Raw genomic sequence first — 21,742 nt, 5'->3', positions numbered from 1 at the left:
GGTAGTGGGCTGAATACGCCCGATAATTAATCGAACCGTCGAGGTCGACGATAACACCGCTCGGTTATTCTGATAGTACGGAACGGGTCGCTTAAGTGGCCCGTGTCCGAAGTCGACCTGCGGCGAGGTGCGATCGCCCGGTCTACCCTCCGCGTGGGTACTTAGGTAGGTCGAATTTGGCGAGCAACCCTATCCCACGCGGGGGCTGATTGGCTCGATCGCGGTGAGACCGAAAGGTCCACCCGTGACTGGTTCCCGGCGTTAGTCCGAGAGGGTCACGACTGGATTGTCCGTCCGGTGGGCGACGTGCCGCGATTCGAGTTACGTGGCTGTCAGCACGCCGGCGGGCGCGAATACCGCAACAATATGTATGTATGCATATATTTATGTATATATGTATATATATATTTATATATATGTATGTATGCATATATTTATATATATATATATATATATATATCTATATATATATATATATATATATATATATATATATATATATATATATATATATATATATATATATATATATATACAGTAGACAAGGCGTAAGTCGTCACCATCGGGACCGAGAAAAAAGTGACGACTTAGAAATGTGACGACTTACGCGTATGCGAACATTTATGATGACTGTGGGGTGAAGGATGAAGTCGCACGTGGCCTGGACACATATGTGTGAGAACCGGCTATTGTACCAAAAGGAAAACACAATCCTCGGGGCATAGGTGGGGGTGAGTTGGTGAGTTGGAAAGTGATCAAGCAAAGATGGAATTCATGAATGAGTTTATCAAAAGTAAAGAAAATGAACAACTCTGTAAGACAACTCATATACCATCGGTGATGGTATGGTGACAAATTACATGACACACAGTCATCGTGGTGATGATTACCACTCAATGCCTATGTGTAAGTGAGTGCGGTAATGTACAAAACAAGCCAATATAAAACCATGATCAGACTTCAACACTCAGCTTGATCGATCCTTTACTTCTTCGCGAAGTAATCCATTATGTTTGACTGCCTCAAACTCTTGGGCATCTGGTGCATGAGAAAGGATTCAAACCGGTCATTGTATTCCATGATGTTGGCTGGGCAATCCTCCACCGAAAGACAGTATCGGCCGAATCGGCTGAATCGGCCGAAACCGAATATTTGGCTGAGCCGACATTTGCCGAAACCAGATGATGAGCGCGTCATCGACATCTTCAAAGGACACACATTTCACACTTCCCACCGGCCTCACGATCTTCTCCACTTGTCCAAATATCTTGCCCTTATTCTTCAAGATATTGTTCAATGTCTGCCGTTTGATGTCCAACTTCTCAGCTTTGTCTGTATTCTTCATCAGTGGATTTGCCTCGCAAAACTGGATAATGTAGTATTTTTCTTGGTAGGTTTTAGTTGTAAGCTTACGCTTAGTCGCCATTGTCCTGCCTGCAGTGCGATCAACGTGTGTACGTAGTTATAAATATCCTATCACTGGCAGTGTACACCAATGAGCGAGCATCACGATTCCATGAAATCGGGATTCTCATGAGGCAGCAGTTCCATGTGACGAGTTAGGAGTGGTAGTTTACTTGGGTTTCCATTACGTGGGAATGGACAACATCTGACGACTGAGACGAAGTGACGACTTAGAGATGACGACTTACAGAGGGATGACCCTTTATTCAAAGGGATTTAACATGAGATAAATTCGGGACTTTTTGACGCTGCCGACTTCGGCGAAGTGGCGAGTTACACGCTGCCGACTTACACCTAGTCTACTGTATATATATATATATATATATATATATATATATATATATATATATATATATATATATACATATATATATATATATATATATATATATATATATATATATATATATATATATATATACATACATACATACATACATATACCGTATTTTCACGACCAAAAGGCGCACCGTGCCAAAAGGCGCAGTCTCAGTTGTGTGTGCCGTTCCTGTATTTGACACACACATAAGGCGCTCCTCACGATAGGGCGCGGGTTTTATATGAATATCCTCTACTACGTACGTCCGCCGTACAACAACACACTCACACAAGCACACAAGTGTGCGTATTTAAAAATAGATCGGGAGCAAAATTGAGTTTGGTTGTGCTTTATTAAAGTATTAGTTACAAAAATACTAAAACAATCAAATACCGGTAATAGTCTTTAATCAAATCCATCGAAATCCTCATCCTCTGTTTCGGAATCGAACTGCGCTAAACCCAACCTAGCAGGTCCACCTTCCTCGCCGTCAGAGTCACTTTCTGCACCGTGCGGCTCCTCCGAAATGATGCCGGCTTTAGCGAAAGCTCGGACAACAGTGCCAGCAGACACGTTAGCCCAGGCATCAACAATCCAGTGGCAAACTGTGGCGTAACTCGCCCGGCACTGCCTTCCACCCTTTGTGAAGCTGTGCTCTCCTTCGGTCATCCACCGCTCCCACGCCGCTCGCAGCCTCACTTTGAACGGCCGGTTCACGCCGATGGCTCGGCTGGATCCGTTTGTCGCAGATGTGCTTGCTGCAGTAGGAGCGGAAGTTTTCCATCATTTCTTGATAATCCGCCGGACGTTGCTGCGCTATCGTAGTCCTGGTCCGGATGGAAAAATGGCACCGTTTCATGAAGCGAAAGCACCAAGACGGACCTCCGTGGAAATGTTCGATTTTCATTTCCTCCGCTATCGATACTGCCTTCAGTCGGATCGTGACCGTCGAAACGCTCCTCCCACTTGCTCTTTGCTCAACGATCCACTGCTCAAGTCTTTCCTCCAACTCTGGCCACCTCGCCTTGTTTCCACGGAAACTCAGCTGCGTCTTCTTCACCTGTCGCAGCTCGTTTTCCAGCTTCCTCCACTTTCGAACCATCGACTCGTTGATCTGGAAATTCCTCGCCGCGGCTCGATTCCCATGTTCCTCCGCATAGCTGATCGCCTTCAGTTTAAACTGAGCTTCATAAGCGTGTCTCTTTGCCATTTTCGGGGTTGTTAAAACAGCAATGTTCTGCATACCGCACATACCTGTTCTTTTATACACACAAAGGGCGCACTGCACTATAGGGCGCGTCGCACATTTTGACAAAAATCTAAGACGTTTATATGCGCCTTATAGTCGTGAAAATACGGTAAGTGGAGGATTAATGGGGCTTCTGAGGCAGCCATTCAAATGAATGGGGAAAAAGGGAAAAACTCTCTGACTCAAGCCTCAAAAGCCCAAAATAGGAGTCTGATTTTCTCCCCACCTATTCCCTTCCCTCCCATACAAGCAAATGTAAAATTGAGACTAATTTATCCCCTTTCCTCCCATACAAGCAAATGTAAAATTGAGACTTACTGATTAAAGCACTTCTTTCCCTTCATATTTTCATTCCACTCAAAGAGCGAGCCAATGAATATTTGTCCATGTTCTACTTTCGGGAATAAATTCATTTTGGCTCACGAGTCAGTAAGTGACCACTATATTCATTATGGGTGTGTGTCTGTCTGTCTGTCCCGAGCATAGCTCCGTGGGTTTTGATCCGATCCTGATAAAATTTGGGTGGGAGGTTTATATCATGATCTAGTTGTGTTTTCCTGAGAATGGGCATGCTGCGCCCATTCTGGGTGGAGCCACGCCCAAAAAACATGTGTTTTTAGGGGGTAGCCGATTTCAAGTTACATCTTCTCCAAGGGGGTTTGTCGAATCTGGCAGGGGTTTCGGTATTTGGTTAGCCCAATGGCACCTGCATAGCCCCACAGAGCTCGATTTTTCATTTTCATCACAAGGTCACGGACTTAGAAGATGTCAAAGAAATCAATAAACTGGGCATCGAGCTCCTCGGGTTTTCAACTGTTTCGAATGAAAGTTGGTATGCAAGTAATGGTCTTCGAGTACTACAACTTTCATCATTTACGTTTTTCCCAATTCCCGCCAGTTTGCCCGTCGTCTCCCTTCGAAGGCCAAAAAATAAAAAAGGCGAACCGTGTACATTGCTCGTGAACCATCGCCATCTCCAGACTTGTTTCTATTACATTCATCACCTTTATTCACTTAATACCTCATTCGGTTTTGTAAAATGTAAATCCCTCATTCGGTTTTGTAAAATGGGGAAGTTTTGTTTTAAGTGTTTGCAGTTTGTGCTGTGAAAATGAGGAAGTATTCTGTGTCCATGTCTCTTGTGGTTATCTATAATTCCAGCAGTGTGTGTGCGTGCGTGCGTGCGTGTGTGTGTGTGTGTGTGACCGCTGTTTCTCGACAACCACTGGTCCGATCTAATTGAAACTTGCCAGGTATATTGCTAGAGACCTGAGTATGTGCCTTTTCAAGATTTGATATTAATCGGAGAAGTGCTTCCCAAGTTATGGCCATTTATTTACTAAACCAATGACAGGGCATGGTGCTATGACGTCACGATAACGTCACAATTGTTCTTTTTTTTTCTTCTTTTTTTTCACGTACGGCAACGCACGTACGGGCACGCACGTATGAGCACGCACGTATGGGCACGCACGTATGGGCACGTACTAGTATTTTAAATCATCAGAACACTAACAGAACAAAGTTTATCTAAAAACAGATTTTAAACGTAGATTTTAGAAAAATCATTCAAAGTAAGATGTTTCATTTTCGTGTTAAAAGGTGTCAGACTGCTTGAGAACGTCTCGCCCGAACCATGCCAAAAAATTCTGGCCATTTCCGATGTGGGACACACCCTGAAAAAACCATTGATGTGAAATCTTCCATTACGTCATCAAGTTGGTTTAAATAAGCAACTTGTGTGCCGTTCGTGTTTTATTACGAAAATGGAGCGTTCGGATTCTTACTACAACCTTGCAGATCAATCGTTTTCACAAGATGACAGGTGAGATCTCAACCCAATTCATTATTTGTTGGTTAAAATAGAATTAAATCACTATAAAACCAATAATTATTGTACGTCTTTTTTCCAACAGGTTGTCCCCAATAAGAATATCGTTAATAACTGATGTTGAAAATGAGTTATTTGAATATCATGATAAATGGATAAAAATGGACGACTTTCTTGAAGACATTTATTTGTTTCGAAAAGAAGTGAATGATATTATTGTTGACTGGAAAGGAATTCTCTCACGTCCTTTGATCCCGAGTTCAAGGTGAGGAATTATCACTCTGTCTCTGTCTCTGTCTCCGTGTGTGTGTGTGTGTGTGTGTGTGTGTGTGTGTGTGTATTTGTGTGTGTGTGTGTCTGTCTGTCTCTGTCTTTCTGTCTCTCTATCTGTCTCTCGCTATCTGTCGCTGTCTTTCTGTTTCTCTATCTATCTCTCTCTGTCTCTCTCTGTTTATCTCTATCTGTCTCTGTCTTTCTGTCTCTCTGTTTGTCTCTGTCTCTCTCTATCTGTCTCTGTCTCCGTCTGCCTTTTTTGTTCTTATGCACAACCTTTTATTTGACATGGTGGTAATTAATTTAAAAGCAATACCACAACTTGGTGGTAATGTTTTGACTACTTGCTTTTTATTTTCAGCATTAAAACTGAATCATACTTGGGTGGTGAAGCGAATGAATTTCTCAACCTTGAATGGGAAGATGTTGAAATTCCACGGGGTGATGATTCATTTCAAACTTGTTCCAGTTTAAATGCTCATCTGGATGAAATGGACAAAAAAAATCGATCTTCTGGAGGTAAATTTTATATTTATTATTTTATTAATATCATAATATCATCATCATTATATACCCTAATTGTTGTTCACTCTTTGTTTTGAACAGAATATGTTGATTGAGTTTCAAAATCACAAGACATCTGATGCAGACTGCTGGGAAAGATCGTTCATTCTCGCAACTGAATATTTACTCAATGAAAAATGTTTAATATTTTCAATCTTGATGAATTATATTTGCTTTGCTTTCAATTATTTAATGCTTAATTATAAAAAGAACAAAGGAGGGGGAGGGGGGTAGGTGCGCTCCCCCAATGACCCACCACCCCCCTCATCACACCCCCTCCCCTCCCCGTGTGTGTGTGGGGAAGGGTGGGGGTGGGATGAGGGGGGTGGTGGGTCAAAGGTGGGGGCGCACAGGTGGGGTTGGGCTTGTGTGGATGGGTGGAGCTTGTGAGGATGTGGTTTATGTGGGTGGAGCAATTTTTTTTAAATTAAAGAAACATGTATGTGGGGAACTAATTAACGAATCATTAATTATGTGGATATGATGAATGTGGATGTGCCTTATGTGGGTTGGGTTTGAGTGGGTGGGGCTTGTGTGGATGTGGCTTTTGTGAGTTGGGCTTGTGTGTATGTGGATGATGTGGCTGGGGTTTGCGTGGGTGGGGCTTGTGTGGATTGGGCTTGTGTGGATGTGGCTTATGTGGGTGGGGTTTGCGTGGGTGTGGTTTATGTGGGTGGGGCATGAGTGGGCGGGGTCAAAAGGGGCGGAGTTAAAAGGGGGTGGAGTCCCCCAAAAAATCTTTTTCAATTTATCTTTGTCTTTTGTAATTCCTGTGAATAAAATGAACCTAAAATCTCTTCCCCTTCTAAATCATATACCTTCTAAGTCCAAGGAACTGTATCTATTACATCAACAATTTTCAAAAGTTCATTTGTCCATCGCTTTGTCCAACCATTTTCAAAATGAGATTTCCACCTATATATTCTTACTATATCACCAACTTTGAACTTAGGCTTTCTGACATTAATCTCTTTTTCATATTCTAATTTTGTAAATGTTTCTGATGGTTTGGTATTCGTTGAGGTGTGAATCGTATCATTATACTTTTCAACAATATCCTGAATTAAAGATAACCATTGTTGAGAACCGAGTTGGGTGAATATTTTACATAGCCTCTCTTTTATAGTGCGATTGAATCACTCAATAACAACCGCTTTTCCTTCATTAAAGGTGCTGTATAATATAATGTTATTTTTAAGAAAATTCATAAATGTTTTGTTGTAGAAATCTGTACCCTCATCAGTCCATAATTTTTTTTAGGTTTTCGCTTACTTTTATTAAATATCTGTTGGAAGGCTAACATGAGTGTATTCCCGGTTTTGTTTTTCACAGGGACGACCCACGCATATCTATTCCTCAAATCAATAACGGTTAAAGCATACTTGTACCCCTTATCATTATTGAGTTCAATTAAATCAGCGGACCAGATATAATCAACTTCCTTGGAATAAACCTTCTTTCTATGAAACTTTGTGATTATTGGTTTCTGTAATTCATCAGCTAATTGCTCTTCAGTCTTAATGACATCATTAGAGCCTATAAGTTTTTTGAATTTCCAAGCCCAAGTTTAAATTTAGCACTGATCATCTTCTTCATGATGAACCTATCAACTTTTTCTCTCAAGGTTGGATTTTGTATCAGAGACAAATTATACAACATTTCTCTGTCGGCTTCATGTTTTTCTTCCAACGTTGTGCTATTCCCATAATCAATATCGTGACTCATGCACACTTCAGCAAACCTATTGATAGGTTTGCTCCACGGTTTAAGATCATCAGCCTCATCTAATCTTTTATTCAAGTTTGTTCCCGTACCACAGAAAGAATACCCTGGTCGATGTAATTCCCCTGGTATTCCAGTAGTTGTAAATTTACTTCCTGAGAAAAACTTTTGCATATTTCCCCCACGTTTGTGTTTGGAGATGAATTTACTCTTTTTAGAGCCACGCATGTACCTTATTGTATAACCCTGTCATTTTTACTTTTAAAATATGAGATTTTTTAGTATTAGTTTTCTTTTAACATTTGAGACAATAACTCATTTATTTATAAGAAAAATTCCGACAGAGTGCGAAAACCTTTTTAGTTTCCAACATGCACATTTGAATCTTAATTTTTAAAACATAAAGAATCCTTAGAAATGTCTTCACTCTCTTCTCCATTTATTTAAGAAAAAAATGTAAAACTTTAATGAAAGTCAATCACACCAAGGAAAACGATGTTAATAGTCTTGACGCAAATATTTCTCATAGACGTGTCAATTCTTTGTTTTCGTCCTCGGTGCTTTGAGATTTATTTATTTTCTGTAATACCTCCAATCTTTTTCTAATCTCACTGGTTTCCATATTTTTATATTTATTTATTCTCTCTCTTTCCTCCCTCGACCTCTCCTCTCTCTCTCTCTCTCTCTCTCTCTCTCTCTCTCTCTCTCTCTCTCTCTCTCTCTCTCTCTCTCTCTCTCTCTCTCTCTCTCTCTCTCTCTCTCTCTCTTCTCCTTTGCCTACTTCTCTCTCTTCTCCCTCTCCTCCTTCTCTCTCTTCTCCCTTGCCTCCTTCTCTTTCTTTTGCCTTGCCTCCTTCTCTCTCTTCTCCCTTGCCTCCTTCTCTTTCTTCTCCCTTGCCTCCTTCTCTCTCTTCTCCCTTGCCTCCTTCTCTCTCTTCTCCCTTGCCTCCTTCTCTCTCTTCTCCCTTGCCTCCTTCTCTCTCTTCTCCCTCTCCTCCTTCTCTCTCTTCTCCCTCTCCTCCTTCTCTCTCTTCTCCTTTTCCTCCTTCTCTCTCTTCTCCTTCTCCTCCTTTGTCTCAGTTTCTTCAACTCCTTCCACGTCCCTTACTATCGTTAAATCATTTTCACCCCATAGAATATCATACATATATTCATCAGGATTTCATGTTATTCTTGTATCCAAAATGTATTTTTTTACAACAGGAAACCAATAAAATTTCTTCTGAATTTCCAAAAGAGCCTTGCGTTTTCTTAACTTTAATTTTTTTTCATTATTTAACATTCTAATTAAATCCAAAGTTGTTGGTTTATTAACATCAGTATAAAGCCAATCTTTTATTGAAAATACCTCATTCTTATGTTGAAGAACATATTTATTAAAATACCGAATATCCTTTTCTTGAAGGTATGCTTGGACACAGAAATGATAATTTTCTTGAAGCCTTCTTGCTGTCATTTATGTATGAGAAATATATGACAGATTAATATAATGACACGAAATACCTCCCCATCTTCCCATAGTTAAATCACTTTGTATTTCCTTATTATCTATAATCCTGCTCTTTGGATTTTCATGATATAAACTATGGCAAAACCATTACTGATTTTACCTTTATGAAATTATTTTATTTGTTTGCTAATCGTACTTCCACAGAACTCATTCTCGGCACCAAGTGGATAATATTCTTCCTTACGAGACTGATTTAATTGTTCCAGGTCTTCCAGGTTAATTTTAAATTACCAATTATACCCTAAAAGTAGAGGATAAATGGGGTTTCTAAGTCATCTATACAAATGAAAAACTCTCTGAATCAAGCCCCAAAAGCTAAATGGGGTTTCTAAATCATCCATACAAATGAAAAACTCTCTGAATCAAGCCTCAAAAGCTCAAAACAGGAGACTGATTTCCTCCCTCTCCCATTACAAGCAAATGTTAAATTGAGACTGTCTCAAGCCCCAAAAGGTCAAAATAGGAGACTGATCTCTAACAAATTCTAACAAATCACTCACCCTAACAAATCACTGCACCTCGGACACTACATGCCCTATTGAGCAAATGTTAAACTGAGACTTACTGATTAAAACACTTTTTTCCTTTCATATTTTTCATTCCATTCAAAGAGTGATCCCATGAATATTTGTTCATGTTCTACTTTAGGTAATAACTTCATTTTCCTTTTACATTCATCACCATCGAGTATATTCACAAAGAATATTTTGGAATTTAGTTCTTGGTTTAAATGTCTTTGTTGAGCAGAAATGAAATGATAAACTCATATCAATGCTCTTGTTTGACCACCTCCTGAGCCACGTATCATTTTGAGATTGCAGTAAATTGTTTTTCCATTGATCAATTGATAACCATCAAAGTCTTCAGTCCATTCAAGGATATTAATTTTTTTCTTGACATTCTCCAACTTATTTGTAATTAAATTTATCTGCTTATTGGTTTTATCTACTTTTACCCCAGTTATTTCTTCAATAAGACTTATTTGATATTTCTCATATTCTTTGTTTCCCATTTAAATACCAAGGCTGATTACATCTCCACTCTTTGGTTTAGTTATTGCTTTGTTCTATCATTTATAAATCAGTAAATAGACGGCGGTAGCCTGTTAAAATCCCCAACCCAATATCTTAACACATATACTTATAACCATAAGGGAGACAATTGATTCCATTCTCTAAAATATATCTTTTATCATCAAAAGCTCCAAATGCTTTCTTATTTATCTCTTCTGCATATAATTTATGTTTATAACTTCTTATTGTATTCATTTTTCTGTACTCTTCCTTCTTTAAGGTTAAACAGTTGTAATAATGTTTAAAGTTTATTGTTTCCTTGATTATATTTTCCTTTATTCCCTTTAGCTTCTGATCACATCTTTCAAAGTTATTATTATCAATATACGTAAAAGCATAAGACTTTGATCTCAAACCCACAAATCCACTCATGACTTTTCCACCCAACTCCTCCTTTTAACATACCAATAACCTTTTTATTCTTTATTGAAAACAACATACTATCAGACTTATAATTACTTATATCATATATATCAATATTATCAATCATACCCTCATATACATCACTTGTCTTAATTTCTAATATAAAACTATCTGTATCCATATATAACAATGACAAATTATCCTTACACTTTGATTTTAAATTATTATAGTAATAGTCATACATTAACGACTTTGATAAGTCAAGAATTGATGTTCCTATATAAATAGGTTTGTCCATTTCAATACTCTTTTTTTTCAAATGAATAGCACAAAAGTTCTCAGAAAACACCTCCGCTCATTCAAAACTTGGTCTATTAATTAACTTTGAAGCCTGTTTCCAAGATGTAGTAAGTCTTATGTTTTGTCGATTCCTAACATTTTCCATAGTCTTTTCAAATACAGCATTATTCATTCATTTATAAAAGTTCTTCTCAAAATCTGTTTTTGCTTCTGTTCTCCTTTTTGTATTAAAATCAATTTTCTTCTTTAACCAATGACTTTGTTTAAATTTCAAAATTTGATGAATTTTTCTCACTTTCAACCCAGCAGATAAATATTGTCTCAAGTTTCTTTGATGCAAAACATAACTTTCTTTATCATTTAATGTAGTAAGTAGTTTTTTTGTAGATTTACCTTTTACATTAAATTACTGTTGGTAATCGCTTAACCATTCTTTTCTTTGACTTTCTTTATCAGGGGCATAAGGTCGGTCTTTATGTTTGTAATGAAGTTCTTCTGGATATTTTAAATCAACCTCAAAATAATATCCAACTTCAGCTTCATCCAATTCTTTTTGAGAGGAGATAACAATGTCAAGGAAAACTTTTTCATAATGTTTTTCTTTAACCCATTTATGTTTTCCATTAGGTAAAGATTGAGACATAGCCCACCCATACAAATTGTTAGCATCATAATACATCAGGTCAGAGTTGTCCTCATTGTTATTATAATCAGGAAGATATTTGTTATTTGCTTTAACATATCTCTTGGAACATACTTGTGATATTCCTCCTCTTTTAGCCTTCTCTATCATTAAAAGCATATCGATATCACTGATTAATTCCAAATTTTGTTTTGTCATTTTTAACATAGCACTCCAAGCCAAACCCGGGGCGGTGTAGTAGTGAACGGGGTCGAATCCATAAGAATTTTTATTATGACAGACTGTTCTAAAAGTTTCAAACACTGCCAATAACAATACATCATCTTTAAGATACAAATCATGATATTCTCCAAGATTCTTTATATTAAACTTCTCCCAAACCTTTATAGCTTGTGTATAATCTCAATTGGAAATATGAGTTTTATTTAACTTTCCATAGAAACTTTCCCTTGAAGGAAGTTGTGTTTCTTTAAACTTCTCAAACGAATCCATATAGTCATATGGATATATTCCCTTTTGTTATAAGAGATCAATCTCTTCTTGATTTGAGTTTTGTGATTTAAGATTCGGTAAGTTTTTAATATTTGATACTAAGTTAGATAATGGACTTGGCATAAACTTGTATGTGTCAAAAAAATCTGATATGGGTTCTGGGGGATGTATGAATTTTTTTTGTGAATGAGATGTATTTTTGATCTGTGTAAGGAATGGCAGAAATATCTCCAGATGTCTTTGAAAGTTCATTTAGAAATAGATGTGTGTCTTAGTGAATGTTGTTGTGAAGAAAGATAGGAATAAAGTTTGGAAGCTTGTAATTAAGATTATAACGGGAATGAGCTGGACCTCTATATTTACCAGTAAGATGACAGTGATCCCTAACCTTGACCTCTCCCTCAATTTTCTCCTCACAAATATGACAGATACTGTTCGCTCTAAATTCCTTTTTCTCTCCCTTTGTTAATGGCATTGGTTTATAGGTTTTAACCATTATTTCTCTTAATCGTATACAGTCTTTTTCCAATCATCTTACAAACTCCTCTGAGGCATCTTCCCCTCTATAAAGTTCTAACTTTTTGTGTTCATCACCAACAGATGATTTGATATAACAGAAACCACAAGGAGTATGTTTTTGATATTTATTTGGATTTGGAGAAACAGTATCTATCTTTTCAAGGATACTTTCAAAATCAGCATATATCACAAACGGATGTTTTATAGATTTGTGAAAATCTTTGAATGATATGTTTGAACCTGCTTTTGGTAAATTGATTTCAGTTGATTTATGATTACTGCAATATTTCTAATGTTGATTTAATCGTTCTTTTGTGTGAAAGGAGTTGAGACATCTCTTGCAAGGATACGTTTTACATTTTCTCTTATATAGTTGTAATTTGGTTAATGTTGAGAATTTTTCATGAAAGCATAATGTGATTTTTTTCCTTTGAAGTAAAGTAGAGAAGGTCTGAATTTTGTTTGTATCCAAATAATCCATATACAGTACATTAACAGAGAGATTATTCATTTTCTCAAATTTAGGAATATCTCTCAATGACATTGGAAACGTTAAATCTTTAGCATTTAATGTATTTTCGTATTTCTTATAATGTTCAACCCTTTCAGGATTCCATTGTGGAAGATGAAAGTGAGCAAGAACAGCCAAAGAAAATATTTATTGTCTTTTTTTTTTTTTTTGTATACCTTGGTCGAGGCTCGTATGAGAACTAACACACAACTCACAGCAAGGAGGCATGAGACAAGAGGGGCGGGAGTGGAAGGGACAAAACAGTGGGGAACAGACACATTAGGTGAACTGTGGAAGGGAGAGGGATGGGGATGGGACGGGGAACATGGCGAAGAGAAGATGGACATTTCAGGGACTTTCAGGAAGGAAAGCAGGAGAAATGAAGGAAGTGGGCTTGGGTGGATTATCGGGGGTAGAAAAGATCGAGGATTTGGATGGGGGAAGATAAGAGGTGGTGGTGAACAGCTGTTTTGAAAGCCTGGAGGGAAGAATAGGAAAGAATAGAGTGAGGAAGTTTATTCCAAAGGCGGGAAAAAAGAGGAATGAAAGAGTGAAGATGAGCAGTGATTCGTGATTTTGGTAGTTTTACCAGAAGGGGTTGTTGGCGTTCCTTGAGCGCCCTGTGGAAATGTGGTGGGGACAAATCGCAGAGAGAGCAGGGGGGGCAAGGCTGGAGAGGAGTCGGTAGAAGACAGAAAGACCACCGACCAACCTGCGGTGATTGAGTGAGAGGCCCAAAGACTCAGCTTCATTGTGGGAGATGCCGATGATCTTAAATGCCCTGGTTTCGACAGCGTGAAGCCGAGAAAGGTGGGAGGCAGGAGCACCAGCCCAGAGGGGAGAGCAGTACTCCATCAGGCTACGGACAAAAGCTTTGTAAGTGGTCAGGAGCTTAAGAGGGCCGAGGAAGGACTTAGCACGACGGAGGATTCCCAGTCGGCGACTGGCTTTTGAGGCGAGGTTGGAAATGTGACTTTCCCAGGAAAGGTCATGGCAGATAGTGAGACCCAGAAGCTTGAAAGAAAAGACTTCTTCCAGAGGATTGTTGAGAAAGTGGATGGGGGGGTTTTGTAAACGGTCCTTTCGAAGAGACATAGTGAGAGTGTGAGATTTGTCTGGATTGAAAGACATGTTCCACGTGTTGGACAAGTTTGTGATTTTATCCAGATCTGCAGTGAGTGAAGAAGCTGCTGCTTGCCGGTCTGAGGGATGACAGATGGTACGGCAGAGGGTGGAGTCGTCGGCAAAGAGAAATAGAGGATTTTCCAGAGAGTCCGAGAGATCATTGATGAAAATCAGAAAAAGAACAGGGCCCAGAACGCTACCTTGAGGAACTCCAGCCTGCACAGGAAGAGGGGATGAAAGAACTCCATTTAGGGCCACACGTTGACTGCGACAGGAGAGGAAGTCTGCGAGCCATGAGTGGAGATGGCCTTGAATACCATGGGAAGAGAGTTTGGTGAGTAGGGCAGGGTGCCAGACTGTGTCAAAAGCACGTGATATGTCCAGGGATACGGCTCGGATTTCCTGTCTGGCATTGAGGACCTCCATCCATTGATGGGAGAGCAGAAGCAGCATATCCAGGGTAGAGTGACCTGGTCTGAAACCAAATTGATGATTGGAAATCAAGCCATTGGAGAAGAGGAAGGATTTCATATCTGAGGCGATGATGGATTCCATCACCTTGCTGATGATTGGGAGAAGGCTGATTGGTCTGTAGTTATAGGGATCTGTTTTTGCACCTTTTTTATGCAGGGCAGTGATGTTAGCAGATTTCCAAGCAGATGGCAGATGACCTTGGGCAAATGAGAGGGTGAATAGAACAGAGAGAGGGTGAGCAAGAGCAGAAGAGCAGGCTTTGAGGACACGTGGGCTGATGCCGTCTGGACCGGTTGCAGAATCTGACTCGAGGTTTGAAAGCAAGCTCTCCACCTTGTCAGGAGAAAAGGATACAGAGTCCAGGGACAGTTGGGTGCGACTAGGTAAACTGGGTAGAGATAGTGATGGGTTTAGGACACAAGATTTAGCTGCAAACACCGAGTTTAGACATTCAGCTTTATCACGTGTGGAATCAGCAGTGCGGCCATTTGAGGTAAGGCAGGGGATGGAGGGGGAACATACACCAGAAACAGATTTGATTAAATGCCACCAGGATTTTGAGGAGGGAGAGAGGTTTGAGAGTTCAGACTTGAGATGAGAAAGATGTTCTTTTCTGGCTCCTCCTGAGGGTAGATACACACTTGTTCCGAGCTTTGTGGAAAGAACTGAGATTGCCCTCAGTTGGGTTTGCTTTCCATGAGGCAAAGACAAGTTGTTTCAGGACAACTGCCTCGCCACAAGCTTCAGTAAACCAAGGGCGGGAGGAAGGGTAAGACAACTGAACACGAGAGGGGATAAATCTGTGCATGAGGGAGAGCAAGTTTCTTTGAAAGAATTCCCAGGATGAGTTGATGTTTGAGAAAGTTGTGATAGGAGACCAGTCTGTCAGTTTGATGGCTGCTCGGAGACCCTGCCAGTCGGCTTGAGTGAAATGCCAGACTCGACGGCGGTGAGGTGGTTCTCTGATAACAGCCAGAGAGATGTCCACTTTGACAAGGACGTGGTCAGAAGAACCAATTGGAGCGAAGGAAGAGCAGCAGATATTGTCAGGGAAATTTGTCAAAATCAGATCCAGAAGAGATGGAGTACCATTGGTTGAGATCCGGGTCGGGAAGTTGACTGATTGAGTCAGTCCCAATGAGTCGCAGAAAGCTTTTGCTGAGGTGCCATGGCAGGTGAGAGAGGTACCCACACCGAGCCAACTGGCGTGATGACAATTGAAGTCACCACATAAGAGGAAGAGAGAGTTTGGATGAGAAGATAGAAGATGGTCCACGTTTTCGGATAGTGAGGTGTAGATGGAGTCATCACTGTTCGGTGGACGGTACAGTACACATATAAACATGAGGTGGGAGTGGAGGGGAAGCCGAAGCCAGAGGTATTCCTGGGGGTGTGGGGGAGTGAGAGCAGTGCATGGAGAGTGAGGAATAGAGTCTTTGATGAAGAGAGCAACACCTCCACCAGGACGAGGATCAGGTCTGTCATACCGTAAGAGGGAGTAGCCAGGGAGAGATACTTGGGAGTCAGACACGTCTTGGGAGAGGAAAGTTTCTGTTAGGCAGATAATGTCTGGTTTGTCAGTGGCAACCTGTATGGAAAGATCTGAAAGGTTTGAGCGAAGGCCCCGGATATTTGAGGTCCACACTTTTAATGAAGAGGAAGGGGAGGAGGCTTTGGGTGCAGGAGGTGGAGGGGAGGGGAGGGTAGGACAAGGGACGAGGGGGCAGGTAAGGAGGGTTGCTGAAGGAGTGTGGGGTATTGCGGAACAGCGAGGGGGGGGGGCCGAATGAGGAGACAAGGCTCTGTGGTGCTGGGGGAGAGGGGGGACAAGAGACAAGGAAGAAGGCAGTTGAGGATTTGAGGAGGTGGAGTGAAGAGATGGAGGTGAGAGGGCAGTGTAGGGAGGCAGGTTGGTGGATGAGAAGGGGGGCAACTTTGAGAAGGAAGAGTGAGGGGGATGAAAGGTGGCAGAAAGGTGAGGGGGGGTTTTTGAGAGAGGTGAGAGGGAGGCTTGGAGGGAGAAGAGTGGGATGGTTGCTTTGAGAGTGAGAGTGAGGGGTGAGGGGGGTGAGTTGGCACTGAAGTTGGAAAAAAAGAATGGTTGATGGAAAGCGAGCATCCATGGCAAACTGTGGTTTTTAAAAGTTTTAGGTCAGAGATGCGATTTAACACAATTCTTGATGGATGCAATGAAGGCGAAAATATTATATTAACTTTGTTTTGAATATTAACAAACGCTTTCTTAAGTTTCATCTCTTTTGGTAAATCAATATAAGAAGCTTGAAGAGGATCTAATTTTAAGATGTGTATATCTCAAAAGATTATTTTTGTAATACTAAATCCACTACCTACTACAGTATTATCAACATCTTGTTCTTGTCTCTAGAGTTCATCGTAAACATCACATCTTACAAAATCTTGAAATGATGAGATAAAGTGAGGGGTTGTCCTCATATCGGGAGTAGTTTCATCGTTTTGTTTTACCACATTCAATTTTTCTCCCATATAAAACTTAAAAGTTTTCATTTCACTTAATGTGTTTTTAATTATCGTTTCAATACTTTTTTCACCATATCAACAGCTTCAATGATTGAAGATGGTCCAGGGTCTTGAAAGCGAAACAATCATATTTTTATATGTCCTTTAAATGCCCCATCAGTGTTTTCAATGGAGGATTTAGTGGCACCTTCCCTTTCTTCATTGTTCTTGTGTTTGCATGATTGAAGGTGTTTATTAGAAAAAATTTTAAAGAATATCATAATCACATATATCACAATGTTTTGTTTCTTGGTCAAGTGGAGATATTTGTCTGAAAAGATTGATTGTGTGTTTGTTGGTTTGAAGGTGTTTTTTACAACATTTATATTCATGATTACAAACATCACAGTATGTTGTATTCACCATATTTATATAATAAAACTTTGCTTAAAATATAATTTTCTTGATGAAAATTTTGTTTAATTTAAAGTTGAATCTGTGCTTAAAACCATTTTATCCTCCAACTTTTTTCACTTAATAAATACAATGTAGAAAGACACAAAAGACAAGTTTCAATTAATGTCATCATTTGTAAAAGATGCTGAGAAATATGTCGAGGATGTAAATTTCCAAGTGTTGTGGTCAATTATGTCTATATGTGTTATTTCAACTCAACAAAAATAAAAATGTTTATGACATTATTTTTAATATAATATAAATGACTTGTGTTGGTAAAGGCCCGGTCACACCTTGACGTTTTAGCCAGCGATGGCAACGTATTAAAATGTATGTAAAACGCTGGCTGACATTGAACTTTTGATGTTTTTTTTTTAAGATTCGGACGTATTCATAACGAGTTGGTCGTATGCATAACATATTAGTAATGGACACAGAACGTTTCGTTGTGTTATAGATAACTTATACCAACGAATGCTGAACCTGTTGTTGGCCTACACAACCGATGCCCAACGATAGTCTAACTTCAGCATAGCGCGTTGCACGCATCGCCGACGATGTCGTGACGTAGCCTATTAAAAGGCTGATGCACAACGATTCGAATCATAACTGCCGTAGAAATGGAAGTGACAACATCGCGGTCACACCTTGGCGATCTTGCCAGCGTATGCCGACCTAAGAAAAATGTGTCTAAAACGTTGGGGGCACGTCAAATACGGTTTGAGTAAGTTTGGTATACGTGAGTACAACGCTAAAGTACGCTATCATACGTCGTAGTAAGTAGAGTACGTCAAGAAATTTTAAACATGTTCAAAATTTTACGACGTACTCGGCGTATGACACACGTTCCGCATGCGATGGGGATAAGTTTTACACACGATATGTGGACGCTTACACACGTCCACAAAGGCTACTTATAAGCTACTCATAAGTAGAAACACGTCGCGGTAATGTCTTTTTTATGCGAAACTTATTTCTAACTTATGTTTGACGTGCTTTGAACCAATTCTTTACGTAGTCCGAACACACATCGACGTATGTAGACGGATTCCAATGACGTCTTCCGGTCGACGAAAAAAGAAAAATGAATGTGTTTCTAGCTTACAACTGCCATATAAAGACGTGTTCCCAGCGGTTTTGGGAATTGGTATATAAAAATGCTGCTCATAAAAGGGGAACCCAACAGTGTTTTCGAGTTCCTTTTTGAGTCGATGTCCATGTCAGCTGTAACAGTATCAGTATCAGTATTAGTATTAGTATTAGTATTAGTATTAGTAGTAGTTTGTTCATGTTGGCAGTAGTAGGTGAGTGTGAGGGGAGGGTGTGGGTTATGATGGATCCTCCTTGCGTCCGCGTGTCCACGGGTAGGTTCATAGGCTGCCACTCAACGATTTAAATGGTTGCATCTCCACTATTGAAAGTAGACGCTTGCGCTCAACAATTGGATTTTTTTTTACACTCAACGACTTTTAAACGGTACCACTCAGCTATTTTCATTGTTTACAATGAACGATTTAAATTTCTGTCACTCGCCTTTGTTTTTTGACGCTGGGGTTTGGAAATTTTAATCGTTTCTATTGAACGTGCTAAATCGCTCAAACCCCACTATTGAAAGTAGACGCTTGCGCTCAACAATTGGATTTTTTTACACTCAACGACTTTTAAACGGTACCACTCAGCTAGTTTCATTGTTTACAATGAACGATTTAAATTGCTGTCACTCGCCTTTGTTTTTTTTTTTGTTTTTTTTTTGACGCTGGGGTTTGGAAATTTGAAGCGTTTCTTCTGAACGTGTTAAAACGCTCAAACTCGACTATTTTAAATAGACGCTGCCGATGGACAATTGGAATCATAGCCAAGCTAGACATCGAAGTGTGAACATCCTCGTCATGCCGAAGAAAAGTTTGAAGAATGCTGCAAATAAGTGTCCTGGCCGTGGCCGTGGACGCTGACGCAAGGACGATCCATTATACCGACGTCTTTCAGCCTATGAGTAACTTAAAAGTAACGTCTGTCGATGTGTGGCAACGATCGCGTAACATGCCAACAACACGTTAATCATAGGTTAGAAATAAGTTTCGGGTACGCTAAACATTACCTCGGCGTGTCTCAACTTATGATTAACTTACAAGTAGCATGTGTTGACGTCTGTCAACGATCGCAGACCGTGCATACAACTTGTGGCCAGCGTAGCGGAACGTGTGAGTCATACGCCGGCATACGTCGTGAAATTTCAAGCATGAAAAAATTTGAGGACAACCGAAAAGTACAACGTTTAAAGCCAACGTACGACGTATGGCAGTGTTTTTCAGCGTGCTCTCAATGTTATCAAAACTTACCCATAACGTATTCAACGTGTGCCAGCGTTTTAGAAAAAAACTTCAAAAATCGGCATACGTTGGCTAAAACGTCAAGGTGTGACCGGGCCTTAAAGATGGTTCTATCTTTGATGTATCCAAATAACTGGATATTGATTTATCAAATTATTACACAAAGGCACAGGCTGAACGACAGAAATAAAGTATAACAAAAAATATTAATAAGAAAATGGCCTATAAATTAAAAAAATATCCAAGCCCGACTGACGCGAATGACTTGGTGAGATTAAGCGATTTATCACAATATATATCCTTAAATAAAACGGCTGTGTATTCCAAAGATACAGAAGTGTTGATTTTATCTCCAGGTCATGCAGAATTCACAGTTCAATTCAAGTAAAATTTTATAAAGAAAGGCGCATCATTTGTATGAGAATAGAACAATGGGAATATGATATGAATGAGTTAGGGTATAATTGGTCATTTAAAATTGACCGAGAAGGCCTGGAACAATTAAATCGGTCTCGTAAGGAATAATATTATCCACTTGGTGCCGAGAATGAATTTTGTGGAAGCACGATTAGTAAACAACAAATAAAAGGATTTATTAAGGGTAAATTTAATCATGGTTTTGCCATAGTTTATATCATGAAAACAGAAAAACAGGATTATATGTAATAAGTAATGAAATACAAAATTATTTAAGTATGGGAAGATGGGGAGGTGTTTCCTGTCATTATATTAATCTGTCATGTATTTCTCATACATAAATGACAGCAAGAAGGCTTCAAGAAAATTATCATTTCTGTGTCCAAGCATACCTTCCTGAAATGGGTATTCGGTATTTTAATAAATATGTTCTACAACATAAGAATGAGGTATTTTCAATAAAAGATTGGCTTTATACTGATGTTAATAAACCAACAACTTTGGATTTAATTAAAATGTTAAATAATGAAAAAATTCTAAAGTTAAGAAAACGTAAGGCTCTTTTAGAAATTCAGAAGAAATTTTATTTGTTTCCTATTGTAAAAAAAATTATTTTGGATACAGGAATAACAAGAAATCTTGATGAATAAATGTATGATATTCTATGGGGTGTAAGTGATTCAAGGTTAGTAAGGGGCGATGAAGGAGTTGAAGAAACTGAGATAAAGGAGAAGAGAGAGAATGAGGAAAAGGAGAAGAGAGAGAAGGAGAGGGAGAAGAGAGAGAAGGAGGAAAAGGAGAAGAGAGAGAAGGAGAGGGAGAAGAAAGAGAAGGAGGATAGGGAGAAGAAAGAGAAGGAGGAGAGGGAGAAGAGAGAGAAGGAGAGGGAGAAGAGAGAGGAGGAAAGAGAGAAGAGAGAGAGAAGGAGGAAAAGGAGAAGAGAAAGAAGGAGGAGAGGGAGAAGAGAGAGAGAGAGAGAGAGAGAGAGAGAGAGAGAGAGAGAGAGAGAGAGAGAGAGAGAGAGAGAGAGAGAGAGAGAGAAGGAGGAAATGGAGAGGAGAGAGGAGAGAATAAATAAATATAAAAATATGGAAACCAGTGAGATTAGAAAAAGATAGGCAGTATTACAGAAAATAAATAAATCTCAAGGCACCGAGGAGGAAAACATAGAATTGACAAGTCTATAAGAAATATTTGCATCAAGACTATTAACATCGGTTTCAGGGAGAAGATATAAACGAGAAAGTGGAGATAAAGAAGAGAAAGATGGAAAAGATTATTAACCTCCGCCATCGAAGATCGGAGGTTACTGTTTTCACCCCTTTCTGTTTGTTACTTACGAAATCTAAAGATTTCGTAAGTATATTGATGACTTCCGTTTCTGTTTGTTACTTACGAAATCTAAAGATTTCGTAAGTATATTGATGACTTCCGTTTCTGTTTGTTACTTACGAAATCTAAAGATTTCGTAAGTATATTGATGACTTCCGTTTGTTTGTTTGTTTGTTTGTTTGTTTGTAGGCATGATAACTGGAGAACGGAAGATGCTTCCAATGTCAAATTATACCACGTGATTCAGGAGGTTGATGGCTCGTGCTGATTAGATTTTGGTCAAAATCGGTCAAAGGTC

At 39.4% G+C, this 21,742-nt stretch overlaps 1 protein-coding gene across 9 annotated transcripts in view; it reads left to right on the top strand.

The window, feature by feature from the left end:
* Positions 1–21,742, top strand: part of LOC147032229 (indian hedgehog protein-like) — a 183,276-nt gene that overhangs the window by 85,313 nt on the left and 76,221 nt on the right. Inside the window, exons 1-2 of one of the 9 annotated variants that reach the window (XM_085869633.1) lie at positions 3,153–5,128; positions 5,498–5,655. The exons of 6 other annotated variants lie outside the window; for them this stretch is intronic. In XM_085869633.1, coding sequence (XP_085725759.1) covers positions 5,611–5,655 — 45 coding nt within the window. In that variant the 5' untranslated portion in view covers positions 3,153–5,128; positions 5,498–5,610. Of the gene's footprint in view, positions 1–3,152; positions 5,129–5,497; positions 5,656–21,742 lie in introns of those variants that run through there. 2 more of the 9 variants (XM_085869637.1, XM_085869635.1) reach the window with 2 other exon arrangements.

Source organism: Eptatretus burgeri, chromosome 2, assembly GCF_056783735.1.
Source record: "Eptatretus burgeri isolate ZD-2024b chromosome 2, Ebu_testis_v1, whole genome shotgun sequence".
In the NCBI taxonomy this organism is placed as follows: domain Eukaryota; kingdom Metazoa; phylum Chordata; class Myxini; order Myxiniformes; family Myxinidae; genus Eptatretus; species Eptatretus burgeri.
Note: the sequence above shows the minus strand (reverse complement) of the source record. Positions and strands in the feature narration are given on the sequence as shown.